This window comes from Panthera uncia, chromosome F1 (genome assembly GCF_023721935.1).
Source record: "Panthera uncia isolate 11264 chromosome F1, Puncia_PCG_1.0, whole genome shotgun sequence".
Lineage (NCBI taxonomy): Eukaryota > Metazoa > Chordata > Mammalia > Carnivora > Felidae > Panthera > Panthera uncia.
In genome coordinates, this window is record NC_064813.1 from 22,848,965 (window position 1) to 22,868,665 (window position 19,701).

Genomic DNA, 19,701 nt, shown 5'->3' on the forward strand with positions numbered 1-19,701 from the left:
GAGAGGAAGACAGAGGATCTGAAGCCGGCTCTGCGCTGAGAACAGAAAGCCCGGTGTGGGGCTCAGACTCACAAATGTGGGATCACGACCTGAGCTAAAGCTGGACGCTTAACTGGACGCTTAACTGAGCCACCCAGGTGCCCCTGTAGCACTTCTTACACTGATTGTAATGGCTTCTACCTCTGCCCTTCTCTGCTGTAAGCTAAGAACAGGGCCGTGTGATCCCTGGTTTACTCAGGCACACCCAGGGGCTAGTACCATGCCTGGGATATGCAGACTCTCAGCAAATACTTGAATGGATGAATAAATGGATTTTCCCTCAACAAGAAAAAAAAGTTGACTTAGAGTTGATAAATTAAGATTCTAGTCACGAGTGCAACATTGGCCAGTCATGTGTCCTTGGGAAGGTCACTTGACTTCCATGTGCCTTAGTGTCCTCCTCTGTAATCAGGAGTGCCCACAAGAGTGGGGTCTGCAAACTGTGGCCCTTGGCCCAAATCGGGCCCACCATCTATTTTTGTAAATAACATTTCATCAGAACACAGCCGTGTCCATTCATGTATGTGTTGTCTATGGCTGCTTTCATACTACAAGGGCAGAGTTGAGTAGTTGGAACGGAGACTTTCTGGGCTGCAAAGTCTCCAATGTTCTCTACCTGGCCATTAAGAGAAAAATATTTGCCTGTGCCCTCACAAGAGGCCTGAAATGGCCTCTAAGGAATTCTACAGGGTAAAATGTTGAGGTTCTCCGTTCCTACATCTCCAGAAGTGCGCCACACCCAATGTCATATGACAGAAGCGTGCATGCAAATCTGTGATTATTTATCAGCAATTTTCTTATATTGTTAGTTTTCAGATTATTCATTCACTTGCCCGTTTACTTACTCATTCATTAAAAACATACTAAGTGCTTTCTGAGCAAGGTGCTAGAGCTTTAGCAGTGAACAGGGGACCCAGCTCCTGCTCTCAAGACACTTAGAATCTAATAGGGACATTATCCTCTGCACTTCAGGCCCTGTTTCCACTGCAGCCCAGCTCACCTCAGCACCCTCCCAGCTGATTCTTCTGAGAGAGTAGAATGGTGGAGGCATAACTACAGCAAAGATGTGCGTGTCTGTTCATGCGCTGCCTTCCCAGGCAGATATAAATTCACAGTGTTTTGTGTGTATTATCATCCACATCTCTCATTCCTCCATTAGCACAACTGATCTAGAATAGACTGTGTATCGAAGTACCGTATTCAACCTAAAACTGCCAGCACCCAACTCCTGAGTCCATATTCCTGGCAGCTGGGCTGAGCTGGACCTAACCATGGCGATTCTCATGGCCCAAATTAAACCAACCTCTCCCTTTCACTCTTGCCTGGTCTCTGTGGCTCCAGTATAACCCACATAAGATGGAAAAACATTCTGTTCTAGACTAGTCTTTGTTTCCTAAAAGATACCTTGAAAGGAAGTCACGATCAAGTCTTTTTAAAAGGCAGTATAAGAAACACATTTTGACCAGGCCTCTGGTTCTCTGCCATTAAAATAATGAGTAGAGTTGAGCCTTGAACAACAGGTGTTTGAACTGCACAGATCCACTTATAGTACAGTACAGTACTGTAAATATATTTCCCTTTCCTAATAATTTTCTTAATAACATTTTGTTTTCTCTGGCTCCGTTTATTGCAAGAATACAGTATGTAATACAGATGACATAGAAAGTATGTGTTCGTTGACTGTGTATGTTATAGGTGAGACTTCCAGTCAGCAGTAGGCTCTTAGGAGTTGAGTTTTGGAGGAGTCAAAAGTTATACACAGATTTTCAACTATACAGGGGTGTCAGCGCCCCTAAGCTTTGCATTGTTCAGGGGCTGACTGTATACCTCAGCCTGTGTCAGTAAAGGGCTTTGTATTTCAAGAAAACTTTGGGAGTATTAAGTCCTGTTCTTCCCATTTCCTCCCACATGATTCTTGAGAGTAAAACAACCAATCTTTCATTCTGCCCCACAATTATTTATTCATTCAATAAGCATGTATTCTGGGCACCTGGGTGGCTCAGTCAGTTAAGCATCCTACTTTGGCTCAGGTCATGATCTCATGGTTCGTGGGTTCGAGCCCCGTGTCAGACTCTGTGCCGACAGCTCAGAGTCTGGAGCCTGCTTCCGAGTCTGTGTCTCCTTCTCCCTCTGCTCCTCCCTTACTCACAGTCTCTCTCTCTCTCTCTCAAAAATAAATAAACATTAAAAATTAAAAAAATAAATAAGCATGTATTCTGCTCCTACTGAATACAAAGGCTATGAGGATATAAAGAAGACAATGCGATTTTACAAAAGGAGGAGAGGACGCATGTTACAGATACTGAAACAGCAGCAAAAAAGGTGGTAGATGCCACAAGAGCAGCAGGAACAGAGGGCACAGTGGTTCATAAACAGCAACCATTTCAACTTCAAAACGCATGTGGGCCTCTCATAACAACAGTGCTGTTTTAGTGTGGGTTGATTGGAAAAAAGGATGATGCCAACAGGCATGATGAGGGCTAACAGTGAGTGAGGGTTTCCAGAGCTCCACGCACGCTTCGAAGCATTTTGAACAGAGTAAACTCAGAAGTAATTACTCTTATGATCTCCACCTACCAGATGAGACAACTGAGCCAGAGATTAGGTAACTTGCCCCAGATAACAAAACAGAGTCAGGCTTCAAACCCCTCAAACTCTAGCACTTTTTGCCTTAATCTCTCCGCTCAGTGGCTTCTCCACAGCTGCCCTAACTTCTGGATGGTTTATGAATCATTGTGTCACCGGACAGTATTCATTACAACAGCGCCTCTACATCCTTGAAAATCAGCAGAGCTTATCCGTGTGGGGTGTAAAATTTATTCCAATCCCTACGGAAACACTGGCAGGCAGACCACAGTTCAGGAGCTGTGTGGTAGTTCCAGGGCTCTAGGCTGTCCGAGTGGGTGAAGTTTATACTGGGTCTGGAAGTGAGTGGGATGTTCACAAGCAGAGGTGGAGGAAAGAAGGTGAAAGGTACACTGAATAAAGGCACAGGGAGGGGGCTAGAGCCCATGGCGGCGCAGGCATCAGTGGGAATCAGGCAGAGAGGAACAGGTTTCTCCACGGCCCCTCCCTGTGCCCATTTCCTCCCCACTCAGTGGGTGAAACCGGCCAGCTACCCCTAAATCTTTTCTGCATTCTGCCTGTGTTCATGATTATTCTGAAATTTCAATTAGATGCTTTTCAAACAGTTCTTCTCTCAAAGTTAGTTGATAAATCATTCACTTATTCTCCTGACACACAGTTTTGCATTTTGGTATCAAGCAAGTCATTTGTAGAAGTCATAGACTGTTTCATATTTAAATCAGATAATCAAAAGGTTTTTTTTTTTATCCTAGCAGTTCTAAGACTCGTTAATATTTTATATACCAAATATTTGTGAATCATTCATAATACTAATAATACTGGTCGTCTCAGATTCTTAGAAGAGGCAGTCTGATCCCCCATTACTGTGAAATATTTCTGCAGATTGAAATAACGTGGCCGTTCATCTCACTGTAAGCAAGTTATTGCCAATAAAACATTAAGAAATACCCTCGAAGTGTAGTCCCAAATGTGCAAATTAGGGTGTGACCTTCGTCAAGCCATCTGGCACCTCCAGGCCTCTGACTGTCCACCTATAAGATGGAAGGATTGGACACCCATATGCACTTACACTTCCCTTAGTTCTGAGATACTACATGACAAGGCTATGAGACTTACCAGCGCCACAAAGCTAGCCTTACAGTTTACAGAACAAACTCAGGCCATTTCCAGCTCAGGCTTCCTTCACGAGTTCACTGCTCTTAAACCTGGCTAATCTTGGCAGTCACCTTAGGACTTTAAAAAAATGCAGCTTTGGGGGGAACCTGGGTGGCTCAGTTGGTTGAGCATCCGACTTCAGCCAAGGTCATGATCTCGCGGTTCACGGGTTCAGGCCCCGCATGGGGCTGTGTGCTGACAGCTCGGAGCCTGGAGCCTGCTTTGGATTCTGTCTCCCTCTCTGTCTGCCTCTCCCGTGCTCACACACTGTCTCCCTTTCTCTCTCTCAAAAATGAAAATAAGCACAATGAATCATGGGAATCTACCCCCAAAACCAAGAGCACACTGTACTCACTGTATGTTAGCCAATTTGACAATAAATTATATTTTAAAAAAGAAAATAAACTTAAAAAAAATTTTAATTAAAAATAAATAAATAAATAAGTAAATGGAGCTTTGCATGTCCCATTCAGACTTTCTAAATGAGCATCTTTACTGAGTCTGGGAAGTGTGGTTACATTTATTTCATCCCTCTTTATAATTTTTTGCACTCTCTGTATTTTTGTCTCTGCACATGTATTCCTTGATTATCAGGGGAAGAAAATAGCCTTTTAACAAAAATTGGGGGATGAGAGGTAGGTGGCATTTGTTTTTAATGCAATTTGTTTCTGTTTGCCCAAGAAAAGACTGTACTTGATTTTTAAAAAGTCTCTTGAGGAGGGGGAGGGGAATTGAATTATATGAGCTGATTAACTCTTAGAGAAATTAATTAAAACTTAATAAATTGTTATATACAAGCATTGAATCATTATGTTGTACAACTGAAACTAGCATAATGTTAGATGTCAGTTATACCTCAATTAAAAGAACTTAGTAAACTGTGTTTCTTAGAAGACAAGCTATGCACATATAATGATGATTGATAGTAAACAGGAGGGTCACCAGCGTTTTCTTTTTTGTATTAGGCATTGCATGTTTACAGGCACCATGCAGAAAAATGCATTTCATCCCAGGGCAGGGGAAAGCTTGGGGAGAGGAGGGACTGTTTATTTCAATTCTGAAAGCATCTAATGGCTTTCCATTCTGGTGATGCTGGCACAGGACTCCCTGTGCTGGTCTGTCTTGCCCATTTGAGCTTGCTTTGGCTGTTAAATGGCTCTGTGGGCACTGCCCAGCCGTGGCCTGGCTCCAGTGACTCTGAGCTCAACTTTGCCTATAACAAGTGATGGTTTTCTGGCTGTTTCCTATCTCAGCAATGGTGGCCGAGCCAGCAGAGAGAAGCTGTGCGGAGAGTGTTCAACCATTCTTGGCGTCCATCCTGGAGGAGCTCATGGGGCCGGTGAGCTCAGGATTCAGTGAAGTACGCTCACTCTTTGAAAAAGAAGTGGATGAACTTACCCAGAACTTTCAGACCACCAAAGACAACGCCCAGCTAAAAGAGGTAGATATGAAGCCAAGGAATTCAGTGTGAATGGTCTGCATGGGGCTGCCTTTTCCTTGGTGCTCTATCTGCATTCATGCTTTCTTTCCTTTCTTCCTTCTTTCCCTCTCCTTCCCTTCCTTCTCTCATTCATCTAGTTCTTCCATTCCTCCAGCCACCCCATCCATCAGTCCATTCACCTGATTTCATTTATCAATGGTTTTCAAGTTGCAAGAATAATAATATGCTTGCACAAGTGAAGCAATATGCTCATATATATGAGCATAATTGATCACCCATACCCACCCCAACACCTACACCACCTCGACTCCTGACTCCCTGAATTAACTGATATAAATAGCTTAGAATGTGTTTTCACATATTTTTTCTTGTTCATACAAATATAGAAGCATATACCGTCATTTATATAAATTTTTTTTGTTGATTTGTTTCCAATAATAAGACTCATGATAAAAACAATGTTTCTCAAAGTGTGGTCCCTGGACCAGCAGCGTCATTATCACCTGGCTGTTAAAAACACAAATTCTCAGCCCCCCACCATCTCTGTACTGAATCAGAAACTTGGGCAGAGGGGAGGTAGGGCCCAGCAGTCTGGTTTACAAGGGCCCCCCAAGGATGTGATGCACCCTGAAGTTCAAGCATCACTGACAGACATAATGTGGCAGCTTGGTTTTACTCTTGACACATCGCTACGAGTCAGTGGATAAAACCAGATACCTCTCTTTTTCCCCCCTTATATCTTTATGCATACATACGCATGTAATTATACAGAAACAAGATAAATTTTATGAATATTTTGAATTTTCTTTTTCCAGCCTTTTTTAAACCTTGCCTTTACTCTCCCTCGTACCCTGGCACCACCCACCTCCCTACAAGTCACTAGTGTTAACATGTTAGCATATGCCATTCTGTCCTTTTCCCCATGTTTCTATAGCATATAAAACATACACATTTACAGGCTGTTTTTTCAGATTGTTCGTTAGAAAAATGGGATCGTATTACAGATCCTACTCTGTTTATCAGTGTTCTCATTCAAACATACCTCATGAAACTGTCTTCAAGTTAGCCGTTCTAGCTCTAAATCATTCTTTTAATGGCTACATAATATTTCACGTATGAATGTACCATGATTTATTCAACTATCCAAATGTTGCTGGCATCATGGACAAAGCTGCAATAAATAACCTTGTTACATATATTATGCTCTGATGCTTTCATGCCTGTGGGATAGATTCCTAAAGCAGGATTGCTAGGTTGAAACGTAGGTTTATTTCTCCTGTTAACAGATGTTGCCATTTGCATTTCAAAAAAAAAGGGATTTAAATTTTACGTTTCCACCAATTGGGTATGGCAGAGGACTTTCTTCCATATGCCCATCAGCAATAGGTATTACCACTTGTTTAAACTTTGGTGGGTCTGATAGAAGCCAAGCAGTAACCCATTTTCCCTCTCCTGCCTGCTTAATTGTTATTTCTTAAAAATAAATACAGTACATATCATGTGAGGAGGGACAAGTTTGACCCCATGTGTGTGCTCATTCACTCCACTTCAGTGAGGCTCTCACAGCTCACTTCTCAACAAGAGTAACGTTTTCTTTTTAAAAACACACAAAAAAATGGGCCCTTTAACAATTCCTATTTAGAGGCACCTAGAAGTCTAGATTTGTCTCTTTTCTGTGACTTGAAAATCAGACAGCACATCCGATATTACTCACAGTTACTCAGTATTACTCCCCACTTCTCCCTGAGCATACATTTTCAATACCTTTCTATCTTCTCTTTCTCCACCCACCGTCCTGCTTATTCTAGAAACCCAGTATTCAATTTTAAAAATTAGTTTAAAATAAGCTTGGAAAATAGGATGCTTTATCTTGACAACAGTCGCGGTGTAAGAGCATGTTGGTAAAACCTGACGTCTCTAGCAGAGGCGGTCCGTCGCTGCCCTCATGCTGGAAGCCCTGTGGCCTCACTGACCAAGTCACTGCTCATGCAAGCCAGAAGGGGAGGGATCCCAGTTTCTAAACTGGATGCCTCTCCTAGGCCAGGCCTCTTCCTACCACCCACCTCCTTACCCACTGGCACCATAGAGAACCTACGGCAGAGGGAATCTCTGTGGGCACTGACAGAACCTCCGAGAACTGGGGAGATTCTGGCTTCATTCCCAGAGTCCCAGGTACGAGGACATCCCGACCTTTCTGAGGTTTTGTAAGTGCATGGCACTCATTAAAGAAGGCCTGGGAGGCTTGTGGGCCCAGCAGCAATTCCAGGTGCCAGGGAGCCTGCCCGCCTAGTCCTCGAGTTCTGGAGGTGGGAGCCTGGAGTCCATCAAGAGCTAAGATTGGAGCCCCCCAAATGCTTCCCTGGGTCCTTCCATCCTCCAGCTGGGTCCTCTATTAGTCCCTGCCCTAGCAATAGAACTGCCCCAGGGACCCCTGAAGGAGGGAAGCAAGACAATTGAAATGTCATTGATATAGCGACCTAGGAAGCAATTCACTCTAATAACATACATCTGATTGTTTAGACTTTATGTAATATGTAATATGCATGCAAAATTGCTCCTGAGTCTGAAAGTATTTAACTTTTCCCTTCACCAAAATGCAGCATCTAGACCGGCTTATGAATCTTCCACTGGATTCTGTGAAGATGGAACCTTGTTATATAAAAGTCAACCTGCTCCAGGAACGCCTGCAGGATCTCAAGAGCCGCTTCAGATTCCCCCACGTCGATCTGGTGGTCCAGAGGACCCAGAACTACATGCAAGAGGTGGGAGCAGCAGGGGCCTCCGTGGCGGGTGGGGATGGAGACAGCAGAGAAACTGGGGCTGGCTGGTGAGATTGGTGTGCTAGTGTCGCCCTGGGCCATGAGGTCCATTTCTCCACGATTTCTTCATTGTGTGGCGTGAGGATGTACTTTGTCCTCCCCGCTGGCTTCATCTTTCTTCCATGTGGATGAGCATCAGAAAGAAAGAAAGAAAAAAAAAAAACATTTCAGGGAAATAAAGTAGCATTAACTGATAATTACTTGATTTGTCAAACGAGTGCTTTTAACCTTGACTGCACATTTGAATCGTCTGGAGAGCTTTTGAGAAGTCCTGATGTCTAGACCCCACTCCCGGTGGTTTCCCCTACTCCTACGCCCACTGCTTCTAATATGCAGCCAGAATGGAGAACTACTGGATTAAATTAATTCCCTAACCTGGTTAAGAGTAAATCAATGAATAAATCAATCAATCATGGCTTCCTATTTGGATTTCTTGGATCTACTTGATAGATCTACCTTTTTTCCCCCATAAGGAACTTTTTCTCCAGGAACAACTATAAATTCTTTTCATACCCTAGTGCTTTCTAAATGAAGAAAGGGTGTGATCACTGAAGCCATAAAAGACCAATTCTACTTCAGAGGTGTTCTGGGGGAACTCCCTAGGGGGCTGGACAGTGTGCCAGACCCCACTTCAGAGACAGATGCTTAGATAAGTCACTAACGGTGTTTGAGAGTGCTATAACAAAGGTATGTGTTCATGCTTTGAGATCACAGGCTTGGGGAAGAAAGGAGCATTTTTGTCCTTAAAAGTTACAGGATGGATTAAGTGATACACCGTATTATCTCACCTCTGAGTTGTGAAGGATTAAAAATGGACCAGGAACAAAACTGGGCAACAGTTTAACAGAAGTCCCTTTGGTAATGCTGAACCCAGTGAAGCTGATACAGGCACACGTGCGGAGAATAAGAAATCTCAATCGCTTCCGTTTCCTGACCCTGGAGCACATCAGCCATTCTCCCCACCAAGCCCTGGCCCTGCCTCCCTTCCAGTCCGTCAGAGAAAGGCAGAGAAGTGAGGTGGTAGGCTGGAAGTGGAGAGAGGTGTGCTGGTGTGGTTTGCATCCACCGAAGAGTGGAAGTGCAGGATTAAAGCAGCCAAAAAATCACTGGAGAAGCTTCCCACCTCACTTTGTCAAGGCCTGGCTGCAGGTACAGAGACTGGAGAAAGGGGTTGACCACAGGGGAGGATGGTATTCTCAATCCCATGGCCTCCATAGGTTTTCTAGCTCAGAGAATAAGAAGAGAGGAGGGGAAAAAATACACGTATACATGCCAACACGCGAGTGTGAGTGTGTGCTTACTTCTTAGACTCTTACTGATCCCCCTGTAGCCAGGTGCCTATTTATTTCACAGCCCAGGTGGAAGGCATGAGGATCTGTTCTTCTGGGTGGCCCCAGAGTAGTGCCTGAGGGGACTGTGATGGTCATCCCCTCCCTGCTCCAGGGCAGAGACCCTGGCCTCTGACCAGGTGTCGTTCTGTGTCGCCTTTGGTTTCTAGTTAATGGAGAATGCAGTATTCACTTTCGAGCAATTGCTTTCCCCACACCTCCAAGGAGAGGCATCCAGAACTGCGATCGCCATTGAGAAGGTTAAGCTCCGAGTCTTAAAGGTAAAACCATTCTCTCATTTGTGGGAAGCATAAAACAAGAGCGTGACCCCTGCTTTTGTTAAGTGGAAAATACCAAGTTCTCTTTCACACTCCCTGTTTGTAATCCGGCCCCTTTGCCCCCTTGAGGTAGCAATGGCTACCAGGCATCCAGTCCCCCCCCCCCCCCCCCCCCCGGCATAACTTTCATGCCTGTTCTGGCATCTAGTGGCAGCTTTAGGGACCGCAGGTCCTCAGTATCATTGTCCATCAGCTAGAAGTGACCTGTTCCCAGCTTGCATTCATAGCAGTTGCACTTGATATTTATTGCCTGTCCACTGTAAGCAAAAAATTGTGGTAGGTATTGCCTGTGATAGCCAATACACAGCCTCCTTCAAAGAGCTTACGATATAGTAAAACCCATTTAAATTGGCCAACGGTTTTTTTTTTTTTTTTTTAATTTTTTTTTCAACGTTTTTTATTTATTTTTTTGGGGACAGAGAGAGAAAATTGGCCAACGGTTTTTAGAAAAATCGAGATCTCCTGGCAAAGGAAGTACTCAAAAAAAAAAAAAAAAGATGCCCACCATGTGAAATTGTTTTTATTGTGCTTACTGCTTAAGTATATATCAAAATGGTTTTTAATAATACCAGCTTACACTGGTGTATTTTTAAAGCTTTTTTTGTTTTTAACCTATCCTGTTTTGTTCGATTCTCACATGGACTTGTGATATGATTAGAATATGTCTCCATTGTAAAGATGAGGAAAGTGACCCACTAAGAGCTAGCGTGACTTACTTAAGCTCAACAGGCTAGTCAATGGTGAGCCTAGAGCTCAAACTATATTTAAACTTAGCCCACTAGTTTCTTACTACCTATTCCCTTAAACAGTGCCTTGAAGCAGAAGATAAAAGTCCCACAGAGCCTAGAATGTGGTCCCTGAATTTTAGACCCAATCTTAATACCTCGCAGAAAGTAGGAAACTCTGGCAACCAAATCACTGAGCAATAAAATAAATAAATAAAGCAAATTAAAAAAGCAAATAAAAAAGCAATTTTTATTATGATAACACAAATAATAATGAGCTTTCAATTGGAAAGAAAAGATAGAATCAATGTCGATAACACCTCCAGTGTTAGGACACTTTATACCTTTCAGGACAGTCCATTCCTTCTCTGGACACCTTCAACTGCAAGAACATACTACCTGATGTGAAGCCAAAGTTCTCACCATTGGTGATTCTAGTTCTGTCCTCCCTGTCCATGTCCCTCAACATAGTAGCCTTTGGTTGTTTTCAAAGCTCAGAGAATAAGAAGAGAGGAGGGGAGCTATAATTTCACCCAAAGTTATTATTTCTGGTATGAATGCCTTCATGTCTTTAACCATTCTACTTACATGCCTGTGACTATGTTCCGGTTTGTCTGTGTTCCCCTTGAAGTATCATCTAAAACCAAACTGTGGTCCCTAGGCTTGACTATTCCATGCAGAACAGTGAATGATCATCTTTCTTGGTCTAGATACTAAACTTCTTTGGTTAACATGCCACAGTGTTAAGGTTGCAATGATCCAGACTCTGTCTTCCCTTGTGGAAACCATTACAACCCACTAATCCTGCTTTTAGGATATAGAGTGAAAGACGTAGATGACTGTGGCTCCTATGGAGCCACCCAGGACAGGGGTGATGTCATACAAACTCACTCCCCAGTTCTGTCCCCAACTTCTTTATAATGCAGAAGTTATTGTTTTGGTCTTGCCTCAGTTTCCCTATCTGTAAGAGGGGAGGATAAGATGGGTCACTAATAGTCGTACCCTCCACCCAGGGTTGAGAGAATTGCATGATAAGATCTCTGAGACCTTAGAAACACCACAAGTGTCCTCAGAAATTAGGGGAAAAACAGAGACAAGTGAGTGACTGAGTTTTTGTTTAAGCAAAAGTTAACAGATTGCAATGTTGCTATTTAGCATATGTTTCTATCTCTGTATTGACAGCAATATGATTATGACAGCAGCACCATCAGGAAGAGGATATTTCAAGAGGCACTGGTTCAAATCACACTTCCCACCGTGCAGAAGGCACTGGCATCCACATGCAAACCAGTAAGGAGATGAGTTACTCCAGAGAGCATACTTTTATTGCTATTAAGTTCAAGCAAGTCCTTTTGCTATGATGTGCTTACAAACAGTAGACTAGACCCGGGAGGGGTCAGCAAATTTTTCTATAAGTGGTCAGATAGTAAATATTTTAGGATTCATGGATCAGTGTTTTGTTGCAACTACTCAGCTCTGCTAAGTGCAAAAGCAGACATAGGCAATACATTGACAATGGGTGCTTCTGTGTTCCAATAAAACTTTATTTGCAAAAACAAGCAGCCACCAGATTTGCTGACCCCTGACCTAGACAAAATCTCAAAGGTAATGATCTGACTCTGAGCCAAATTAAGGCTTGCCATAGAACACCTGAGGACACCAGACGTTCTTCATCATAGTATGACTCTTGGGAACCACATGTCCTCTGAAACTTGACTGCTAAATCCCGAAAAAGACCTTAAGAAACATGATTACAGAAGGGTATTTTTTTCTTATAAATCCAGTAATGTTTGTTTGGTGAAATCAGTGAAACTGAAACCACTTAAAGCTGCTACCAGTGACAGCCATGATTATGAAGGTGTGACTTAGTCTGCAGAGCAGAGTAATGAACAAGCTGCCTGAGGAGGCTGGTTCAACATCTGGGTGCAAGTTCTGGCTCCTCCATATATTGGCTCTGGGGCCTTGAGCAAGTCACTTTTCCTCTTCCTTGGCCTAGATTCCATCTTCTAGAAAATGGAGGTGACATATTTTGTGGCATGTTTCTTAAGATTGAGGAGACTAGAATGATTTAATTAATATTCGATGAGCGCTTACCATGTTAAACACTTTGTATGGATTATCTCAATAATTTTCATGACAACTCTAGGAGGAGGTGCTATTTATATCTTCATTGTACAAATGAGGAAATCTGAGGGATTAAGTCACAGGCCCAAAGTCACAGCTGGTAACCACCAGAGTTTGAACTCAGCTCACACTTGCTAATAACATGGCATCCACTCAGCAAATGGTATATTTACAGTAAATGGTATATTTACTACTATTAAAGTTTCTACATTTTAGAAATGATATATGAGCCTGGACATTATCAGTGCCTTCTCCCTCTTGGAGCAAATCATAAAGAGCTTTTTAGAATTTAAAAAGGGCTTTGGGGTAGCTTAGAGGGTCTCCAAGAGTTGGAATATTAAAATCCTTTGCATAAGCTATTTTACTGCAGAAATTTCTTTGGTCATTTTTATATTCTATAAATGTTTTTTTTTTTTTCCTTTAGAGTCTTGGCATATCTAGTACCCAGCATTTATTTCTGGGAGTTTGATAAAAGTCAAAGGAGTAAAGAATCTGTCCGTATGTTTGGCCCTTGGCCATATGTGGATGGAAAAATGCTGCCACCCAGAGGATGACTTAGTCCACCTCTCGTTGTGTCTGTACACAGATATTCTGCCTGGGGTGTTTTTCTTCTTCTATCCCAAAGCAATCTGGGTGCCTCAAGGCCACCTTGTCCAAGAAGAGGAGAAGAGTAAAGAAAGTCCCCTTTTTCATCAGTTCCCTTTCTCCAAGCATCAGCAGAACTGTACCCAATCTATAAAATGCTCTTATGATTTTTAATCAAGAGAGATTAGTTGCAAAAGAAGCTGACACCCCAGGTTTTCAGTAGTTAAGGATATTATTCCAGTGCCAAGAAATTTCCTAAAATCTGAATTTGCAGAATGGGCAAATCTGGGAATTACTTGCTTCATTGAAGGATTCTTTATTTGACTAAAGCATGGTCCTTTTGGTTCTTTATATCACAGCTTCCTAGATCTGTGGTACTCCAGTCCAGCCGCACATTAAAATTGCATGGGAAGCTTTAAAAAAAATTCCAATTCCTCAAGACCCAACCTCAGGGCTTCCAGTTAGATTGCTCCAAGGAATTAAACATACATTATCGTTTAATCAGTTCAATATAGAAGACCTATTTTATAAAGCCAGACATGTCACGACAGTATAAACATCCCTAGAAATTGTTCCTTTCCACACACTTATTTAGCTGTTTGAAATTTTAAAGGCCTGCTGTTTATTCCACAAACATGTATTGAATATGTATCAAATGTGATCCAGGCACTGTGCTAGGCCAATGTCCCTGCTGTCCTGGAGTTCATAGCCTAGAGGCAGCTGACAGGCATGGACAGGCATATAGTATGCCATGTAATGAGCACAGCAGTGGCCTTATGGGGAAGAGCAATGGCCACGGTTCTGAGCCGGGTGCCCAGCTCTGCTTATGGGGTCAGGGAGGATGTCCCAGAGTCATGTTTTCACCTAGTCCTTAGGCACCAGTCAGGGGAGTAAAGAATGGGAGACCACCTAGGGAGATGAAAGGGTGTTGCAGACATGAGCCTGTGCCCCTCGCTTTGCAGAGGAAGGGAGAGGCACAGAGCAGTGACATGACTTGCTCAGGTCCCACAGCTAATCCAGGGCAGTGTCCAGCCTCCTGGGCAGTGCTCTTTCCACACAGTTCTCATCTGTGTGTCAGTCCTGCCTCACAGACCCTCTCAGGGTCATGGAAGCTCATGCCTTTTCAATCCTTTGGCTTTTCTCTAGGGCGGATATAAAGGGACCCCATTATCACCTGTTGTGACCTGGTCCCGAACAACAGGCCCCCAAGTCCTATAGCACTGACTTGTCTGCATGTAGTGGCTTCTGATCACCTGCTGTAAATCCTGTCCCTTCAGGCGAAAAGCATCAAATCCCGCTGCTAAGGCCCTGGCCCTTGGGGCCCTTCCAGCACCATCAGCTGTAAGGATAACCGAGTTCATCACTGGCATGTGATTTGGTACATTTTGATCCCTTCTGTGTCCTCATGCTGATAACTGGGATATGATTTGGTACATTTTGACCCCTTGCTGTCCTCGAGCCATCTGGAAACTCTCCGAAAGCAGGAAGGGTTAAGGGCTTCTGCATCCTGCCTAGGTTTGTCAATGAGTGTCAGGGCCAGTTGGAGGGAAAGAAGAGAATGTTCCTGAAGAACTCTTGACTAGAGATTCCCCACACCTGAAAAAGGCCCCATCCTAATAAAGTTAAATATCTAGTCCAGGGACCCAGGAATTTCACTTCTAGGTATGAACTTAAGATAAATAAACCCCTAAATCCAAAAAGATCATGCAAAGGATGTTTATAGCAATTATATTCATAACAGTTAAAAATGGAAAAATCTCAACACCATCCATAGGAGTATAGCTAAACAATTTTAGTCCACCCATATAGTGAATGCCTTTCATCAATAAAAGGGAGTGAGCTACTGATACAGGCAGCAACACAGATGACTCTCTAAGCCAAATACACAAGAAGATATGATGCAATTTATATAAAGTTCAAGAATTAGAAAAACTAATCTATTGTGACAGATATCAGAGTAATGCTTATCTCTTGGTGGGGCTATAGGCTGGAAAAAATGCACAGGGTGTTGGAAATGTTCTCTGTCATGATCTGGGCTATAGTTGCGTGGGTTTAGTTAAGATATTTAAAATCACTGAGATGCACTTATAAAATGTGTACATTTTACCGTGTGTAACTTACTTGGTAAAGTCCTGTTGGAGTTTAAAAGGAAAAAAAAAGAGGAAGAAGGGAGCATTTTGGTTGTGATGAAAAAAAAGGAGGGCCTTGAGACCCACTGACCCACCGAAAGGGCTTTGAGATGATCAAAATCTGTGTGCGCAGTACAGGAAATGGTGCCTTGGTGCCTGGGGAAAAGGAAGGGAATGACCGACGGCTGAGTGCCCCACTCTCCGAGGAGGGGGTCATGAGTGGGAGCCATACTCTCTGTACCTCCTCTACAAATTGCCCTCTCATGCCTTGTCCTCTGTCTTCCTATCTCTCACCCTCCCAGGAGCTCCAGAAATACGAGCAGTTCATTTTTGCAGATCACACCAATATGATTCACGTTGAAAATGTCTATGAGGAGATTTTACATCAGAGCCTCCTTGACGAAACCCTGAAAGGTAAGGAAGATTTACTTGGTGCCGAGAGTGGGGACACCAGATAGATGGGAGTACCCCTCAAAGGGGACCCAGTGAGGCCAGTGAGGTTTCTCAACAGGGATGAAAGGGGAAGAAGCAATCGATACTGGTTTGTTGGGGAGACAGAGAGGAAAGAGAGAGGGATACTGACCTTGACCGAGGTTCATGGTTTGGCACACACTGTGCTGGCCCGTTAGATATTATTTCTTTGAATATCAATAAGAACTCTGTGAGACAGGAATTTCAAGCTTCATTTTTCAGAGAAAACCAAGGTTTGGGGAGATTAAGGCTGGACTGTCTCATGAACAGCTGTCTTCCTCCGGCTGCTCCAGACAGAAACAAAGGAAAACAGGTGCTTTTAGCCACAGACTCACAGCCCCTCCCAGAGCCAGGAGGAGGTGAATCCAGGAAAAAGGGCTGCCAGCTGCTCCCTCAGCACATTCCTCACCTCCCATCAGCTGGACAGAAGCAGACACGGGGTGCCGACACAGTGCTCCGTGTCCACTATCCGTGGACTGAGGCCTTGCTTGTGATGGGACCGTGGACAGGAAAACTTTGATAGAAATACGCCGGACAGGGCCATTCCCTGAAACCGTAGGCCTGAAACGTATCTGGTCTTCGTGGAGAAGGTGTTAGTATCCCCAAAAACCCTCCACAAAGAAAACTGGCCAGGCACAAGCCCCAGGTCACAGTAGCCAATCCGACGAGATAAAAAATGTAAAGATGTCAGCACAGTGTGTGACAGGAGGGGCCCGCTCAAGGCCAGTCCACCGTGGCACCTTTGAGCCAATTAGGAAATGGCTCCCGTTCTCCAGACACTTGATTGCTCTCTGTCAAAAAATTGCCGTGATACACTGATTTTATCAGAGTAAGGTGCTCTGCTGCCAGGTGCTGGAGAATTTTGCTGACTACACAAATCTGCGCTGATCCTGGAGCGAATGGCGCCCCCTTGAGTGTGATCCTTTTGGGCACTATACAACTGGCACAGCTATAGTGGAGGTCAAACTGTCAGCCGCTATCATTATTTTTACTGTTTGTAGTCCTCTCAAGGCCTCTAAGACTGAGTGGATGCACACAGGTCTTCATTCTAGACACTACACGTCAACAGGGCTCTCTCTGCATGCTCAGTACGGAGTACACGTTACACACTCAGGACTAGACTGGGAGGTGAAGCAGAGAAATGTCAGGCCTGCCCCTGCACTGGGGCCTCCATGAGTGCTACAGATGATACTATTCTACATTGCGAGCTCCTTGAAAGCAAAAGCCGTACTTTATTCATCTTTGGATTCTCAAAGTCTGTCCCATTGTTGATGCCCACTTTGAAAAAATGAATGAGCAAAGGAATGAATGAATGAACACTACAGAGGTCCAGAGTTTGGAATGAGTTTGTGGGCTTTTGGTCGTCAGGGAAGGACAGCTGGAAGAGGGTGAACAAAAACTGGAATTTGAAGTCGAGAAATGTATGTGGATAGCCAGAAAAGCTGGGAAGGAAGCTTGGCTTCTGGATAAAATCAGAAACCCCAGGGTGGCCAGGGCAGAGTGTTAATGTCATGTTTTGTGTTCTGGTCTCTCTCAGTGATAAAGGAAGCTGCTATCCTGAAGAAACACAACTTATTTGAAGACAACATGGCCTTGCCCAGTGAAAGCGTGTCCAGCTTAACTGATCTAAAAACCCCTGCAGGGTCAAACCAGGCCAGCCCTGCCAGGAGAGCCTCAGCCATTCTGCCAGGAGTTTCAGATAGTGAGTCCCTGAGTAATGAAGTATTCCAGGAGTCAGGGGAAAAGAAGCAGCCTGGGGTCCCTAGTCCGTTGGCCAAAGAAGAAAGCCTTTCTCTTCCTGTACCCGACCCTCCCCCGGGTGAGAATGGACAGGTGATTATTGCAGGCATGGATGGCCCTGTCGTAGATCTTGTGGCTGCAGAGGACACGGCAGGAGCCCTGGGCACGTGCTCACCAGAGCTGGAGTTTGGAGGGGCTCCTGAGGGTGGAGAGCCCACTTGCGAAAAGCCAGAATCCAGCTCTGCCTCAGGCTCCTTAAAGGAGCTCAGAAATTTGTTGACAGTGACCGTTGAGGTACCAGTGGAATCTGCCACCCTTGAGATTGAAAAAGATACAAACGAGGAGACCCTTGTTCCCCAAGAAATTGAAAAATTAGAGGAAACGACTCAGACCTACACAGAGGCCGGTCCAGCAGCTGCCTCCAGCCAACACAGCTGTGAAGAGAATGAAGTCAGTGAGAGGGAGGCCCATTCTCCCCCTCCGGAGGCGGAGGCTGGCAGGGTGGAGTTGGGGGGATTTCTGGAGGCTCAGCTGATCTGTGAAGGGCTCACCCAGGGTGACAGCCGCCCAGACCCCACAGAGCAGCAAGCAGAGGCCGGGGAGCCCGCTGAGAGCGAGCTCACAGGCAGGGCTTCCAGACTGGAGGCCCAGGCTGTATCCACTGTGGAGGGTGAGGCCGGGCAGCAAGAAGATTGCATTTCCAGGGCTGACCACACGTGCCCCAGTGAGAGCCAGGTTTCTGTGGAAGAAGCGGTGGGAGGGAATAGCAGCATGGCCCAGGCTGCTGCCAGTGTGGAGACAGAGCAGATTCAGGCTGCTGGTGTTCATGAGTGTCAGTGGGTGGTGGAGAATGTTCCAAACATCGATCTGCTAGATTCACAAGACGTCGGGGAGAGTACCCTAGGGCGACCCTCAGAAGAGTGAAAGGGGCAATTTGGCATAAGTATTTCTTTGCACAAACTCAGCCAGAGGTTAATGGTTATGGGTATGCTTAGGGGTTACACGCAAGTTGTTACCATAAAAAGCAAACAAACAAAAAAACAAAATTAAGTACTTAGTGTGTGTGATGAAACCAGAGGATATGCACACCGGGCATGTGCACTGAGGCAGACCTTTGTGGAATTGAACAGTTCTACCATGAATTACTGCGTTAGCATTTTAATAGGAATTACAAAGTAATGGAGTGTTTGGGGTGAAAGGCAGCTGAGGGTGTCTAAGGGAAGCAGTGGTGTTCCAGCAAAGATGAAGAAAACAGTGGGAGCACGGTTGCCAATACACTGCACATTTTCCTCTAATGCACTTTAAGGCTTTTTAATTTTGGGTAAGAATGCAAATGTGTATTGTAAATCCAGCTTCACCGTCTACTATCCCCACTTCACTGTCCCTGAAGGACTCAGCATTCATCCACAGTCAGACCACAGGAAAGGGTAGGTGGCGAGCACTGGTCACCCTGCTGTGGGCAGTCCTACAGTGCCTGAGACGTTATGCCTGAGAGAGCCCATGGGGAGCTGAGCAGAAACAGAGGAACGTTGTGGTCTGTGGGACTGTCTGAGCCTGTTACTAATTCCGCTATCAATGTCTTGTTAATTAATCGTGTTGATTCTTATTAATTAATCACCTTTTGGGGAAATTCAGATGAGGCAAGAAAATTTCCTTGGCATGTGTAAGCCTGAAAGCATTCCAAATTAGTCTTAGAATGTGCAGAGAGAGCTTAGCTAATTACCGAGTGTAAAAGACTACCAATTAAACAAGCATTATTTGAAAGCTACTGTATGCCACGTGCTGTGCTAGGCATAGTAATAACAAAAAAGAAGAAGAAAAGATAAAGGTGCTTTGTCTAGCATAAATTAAAAGGCCTATGGGAATTTAAAGAAAAAAAATATGTCCATCTTCAAACCATGACAACTTTCTGTCTATCCATTCAGCAGTCCTGGTTCATTCCCAGAGGGGGAATAAGGTGAATAAATGGGGAAGGAAGGAAGAAAGGAAGGAAGGAAGGAAGGAGAGAGAAGAAAAAAGAAAGGCAGGTGGACAGCGAAAGAGAGAAAGAAAAAAGCCAAGTTGTACAATATCAAATTCCAAAGATGTCACCCCAAGTGGAAATCATTTGTTTGATCATGCAGCAAGTTAACTGAGTCCCAATTATGTCCCCGGCACTGGAGATGCTGTAGTGAAAAAGACTCTGTTCCTCTCTCCCAGAACTTACACCTTAATGGAAATA

General features: G+C 44.3%; 1 protein-coding gene across 1 annotated transcript in view; it reads left to right on the forward strand.

Moving 5' to 3' along the window:
- The window catches only part of NIBAN1 (niban apoptosis regulator 1), a 149,023-nt gene extending 129,555 nt beyond the window's left edge, over positions 1 to 19,468 (forward strand). The window contains exons 9-14 of the mRNA XM_049634091.1: positions 5,034 to 5,221; positions 7,822 to 7,983; positions 9,539 to 9,649; positions 11,614 to 11,721; positions 15,572 to 15,683; positions 17,278 to 19,468. Coding sequence (XP_049490048.1) covers positions 5,034 to 5,221; positions 7,822 to 7,983; positions 9,539 to 9,649; positions 11,614 to 11,721; positions 15,572 to 15,683; positions 17,278 to 18,404 — 1,808 coding nt within the window. The 3' untranslated portion in view covers positions 18,405 to 19,468. The remainder of the gene's footprint in view (positions 1 to 5,033; positions 5,222 to 7,821; positions 7,984 to 9,538; positions 9,650 to 11,613; positions 11,722 to 15,571; positions 15,684 to 17,277) is intronic.
- The last annotated feature ends 233 nt before the right edge of the window (positions 19,469 to 19,701 follow it).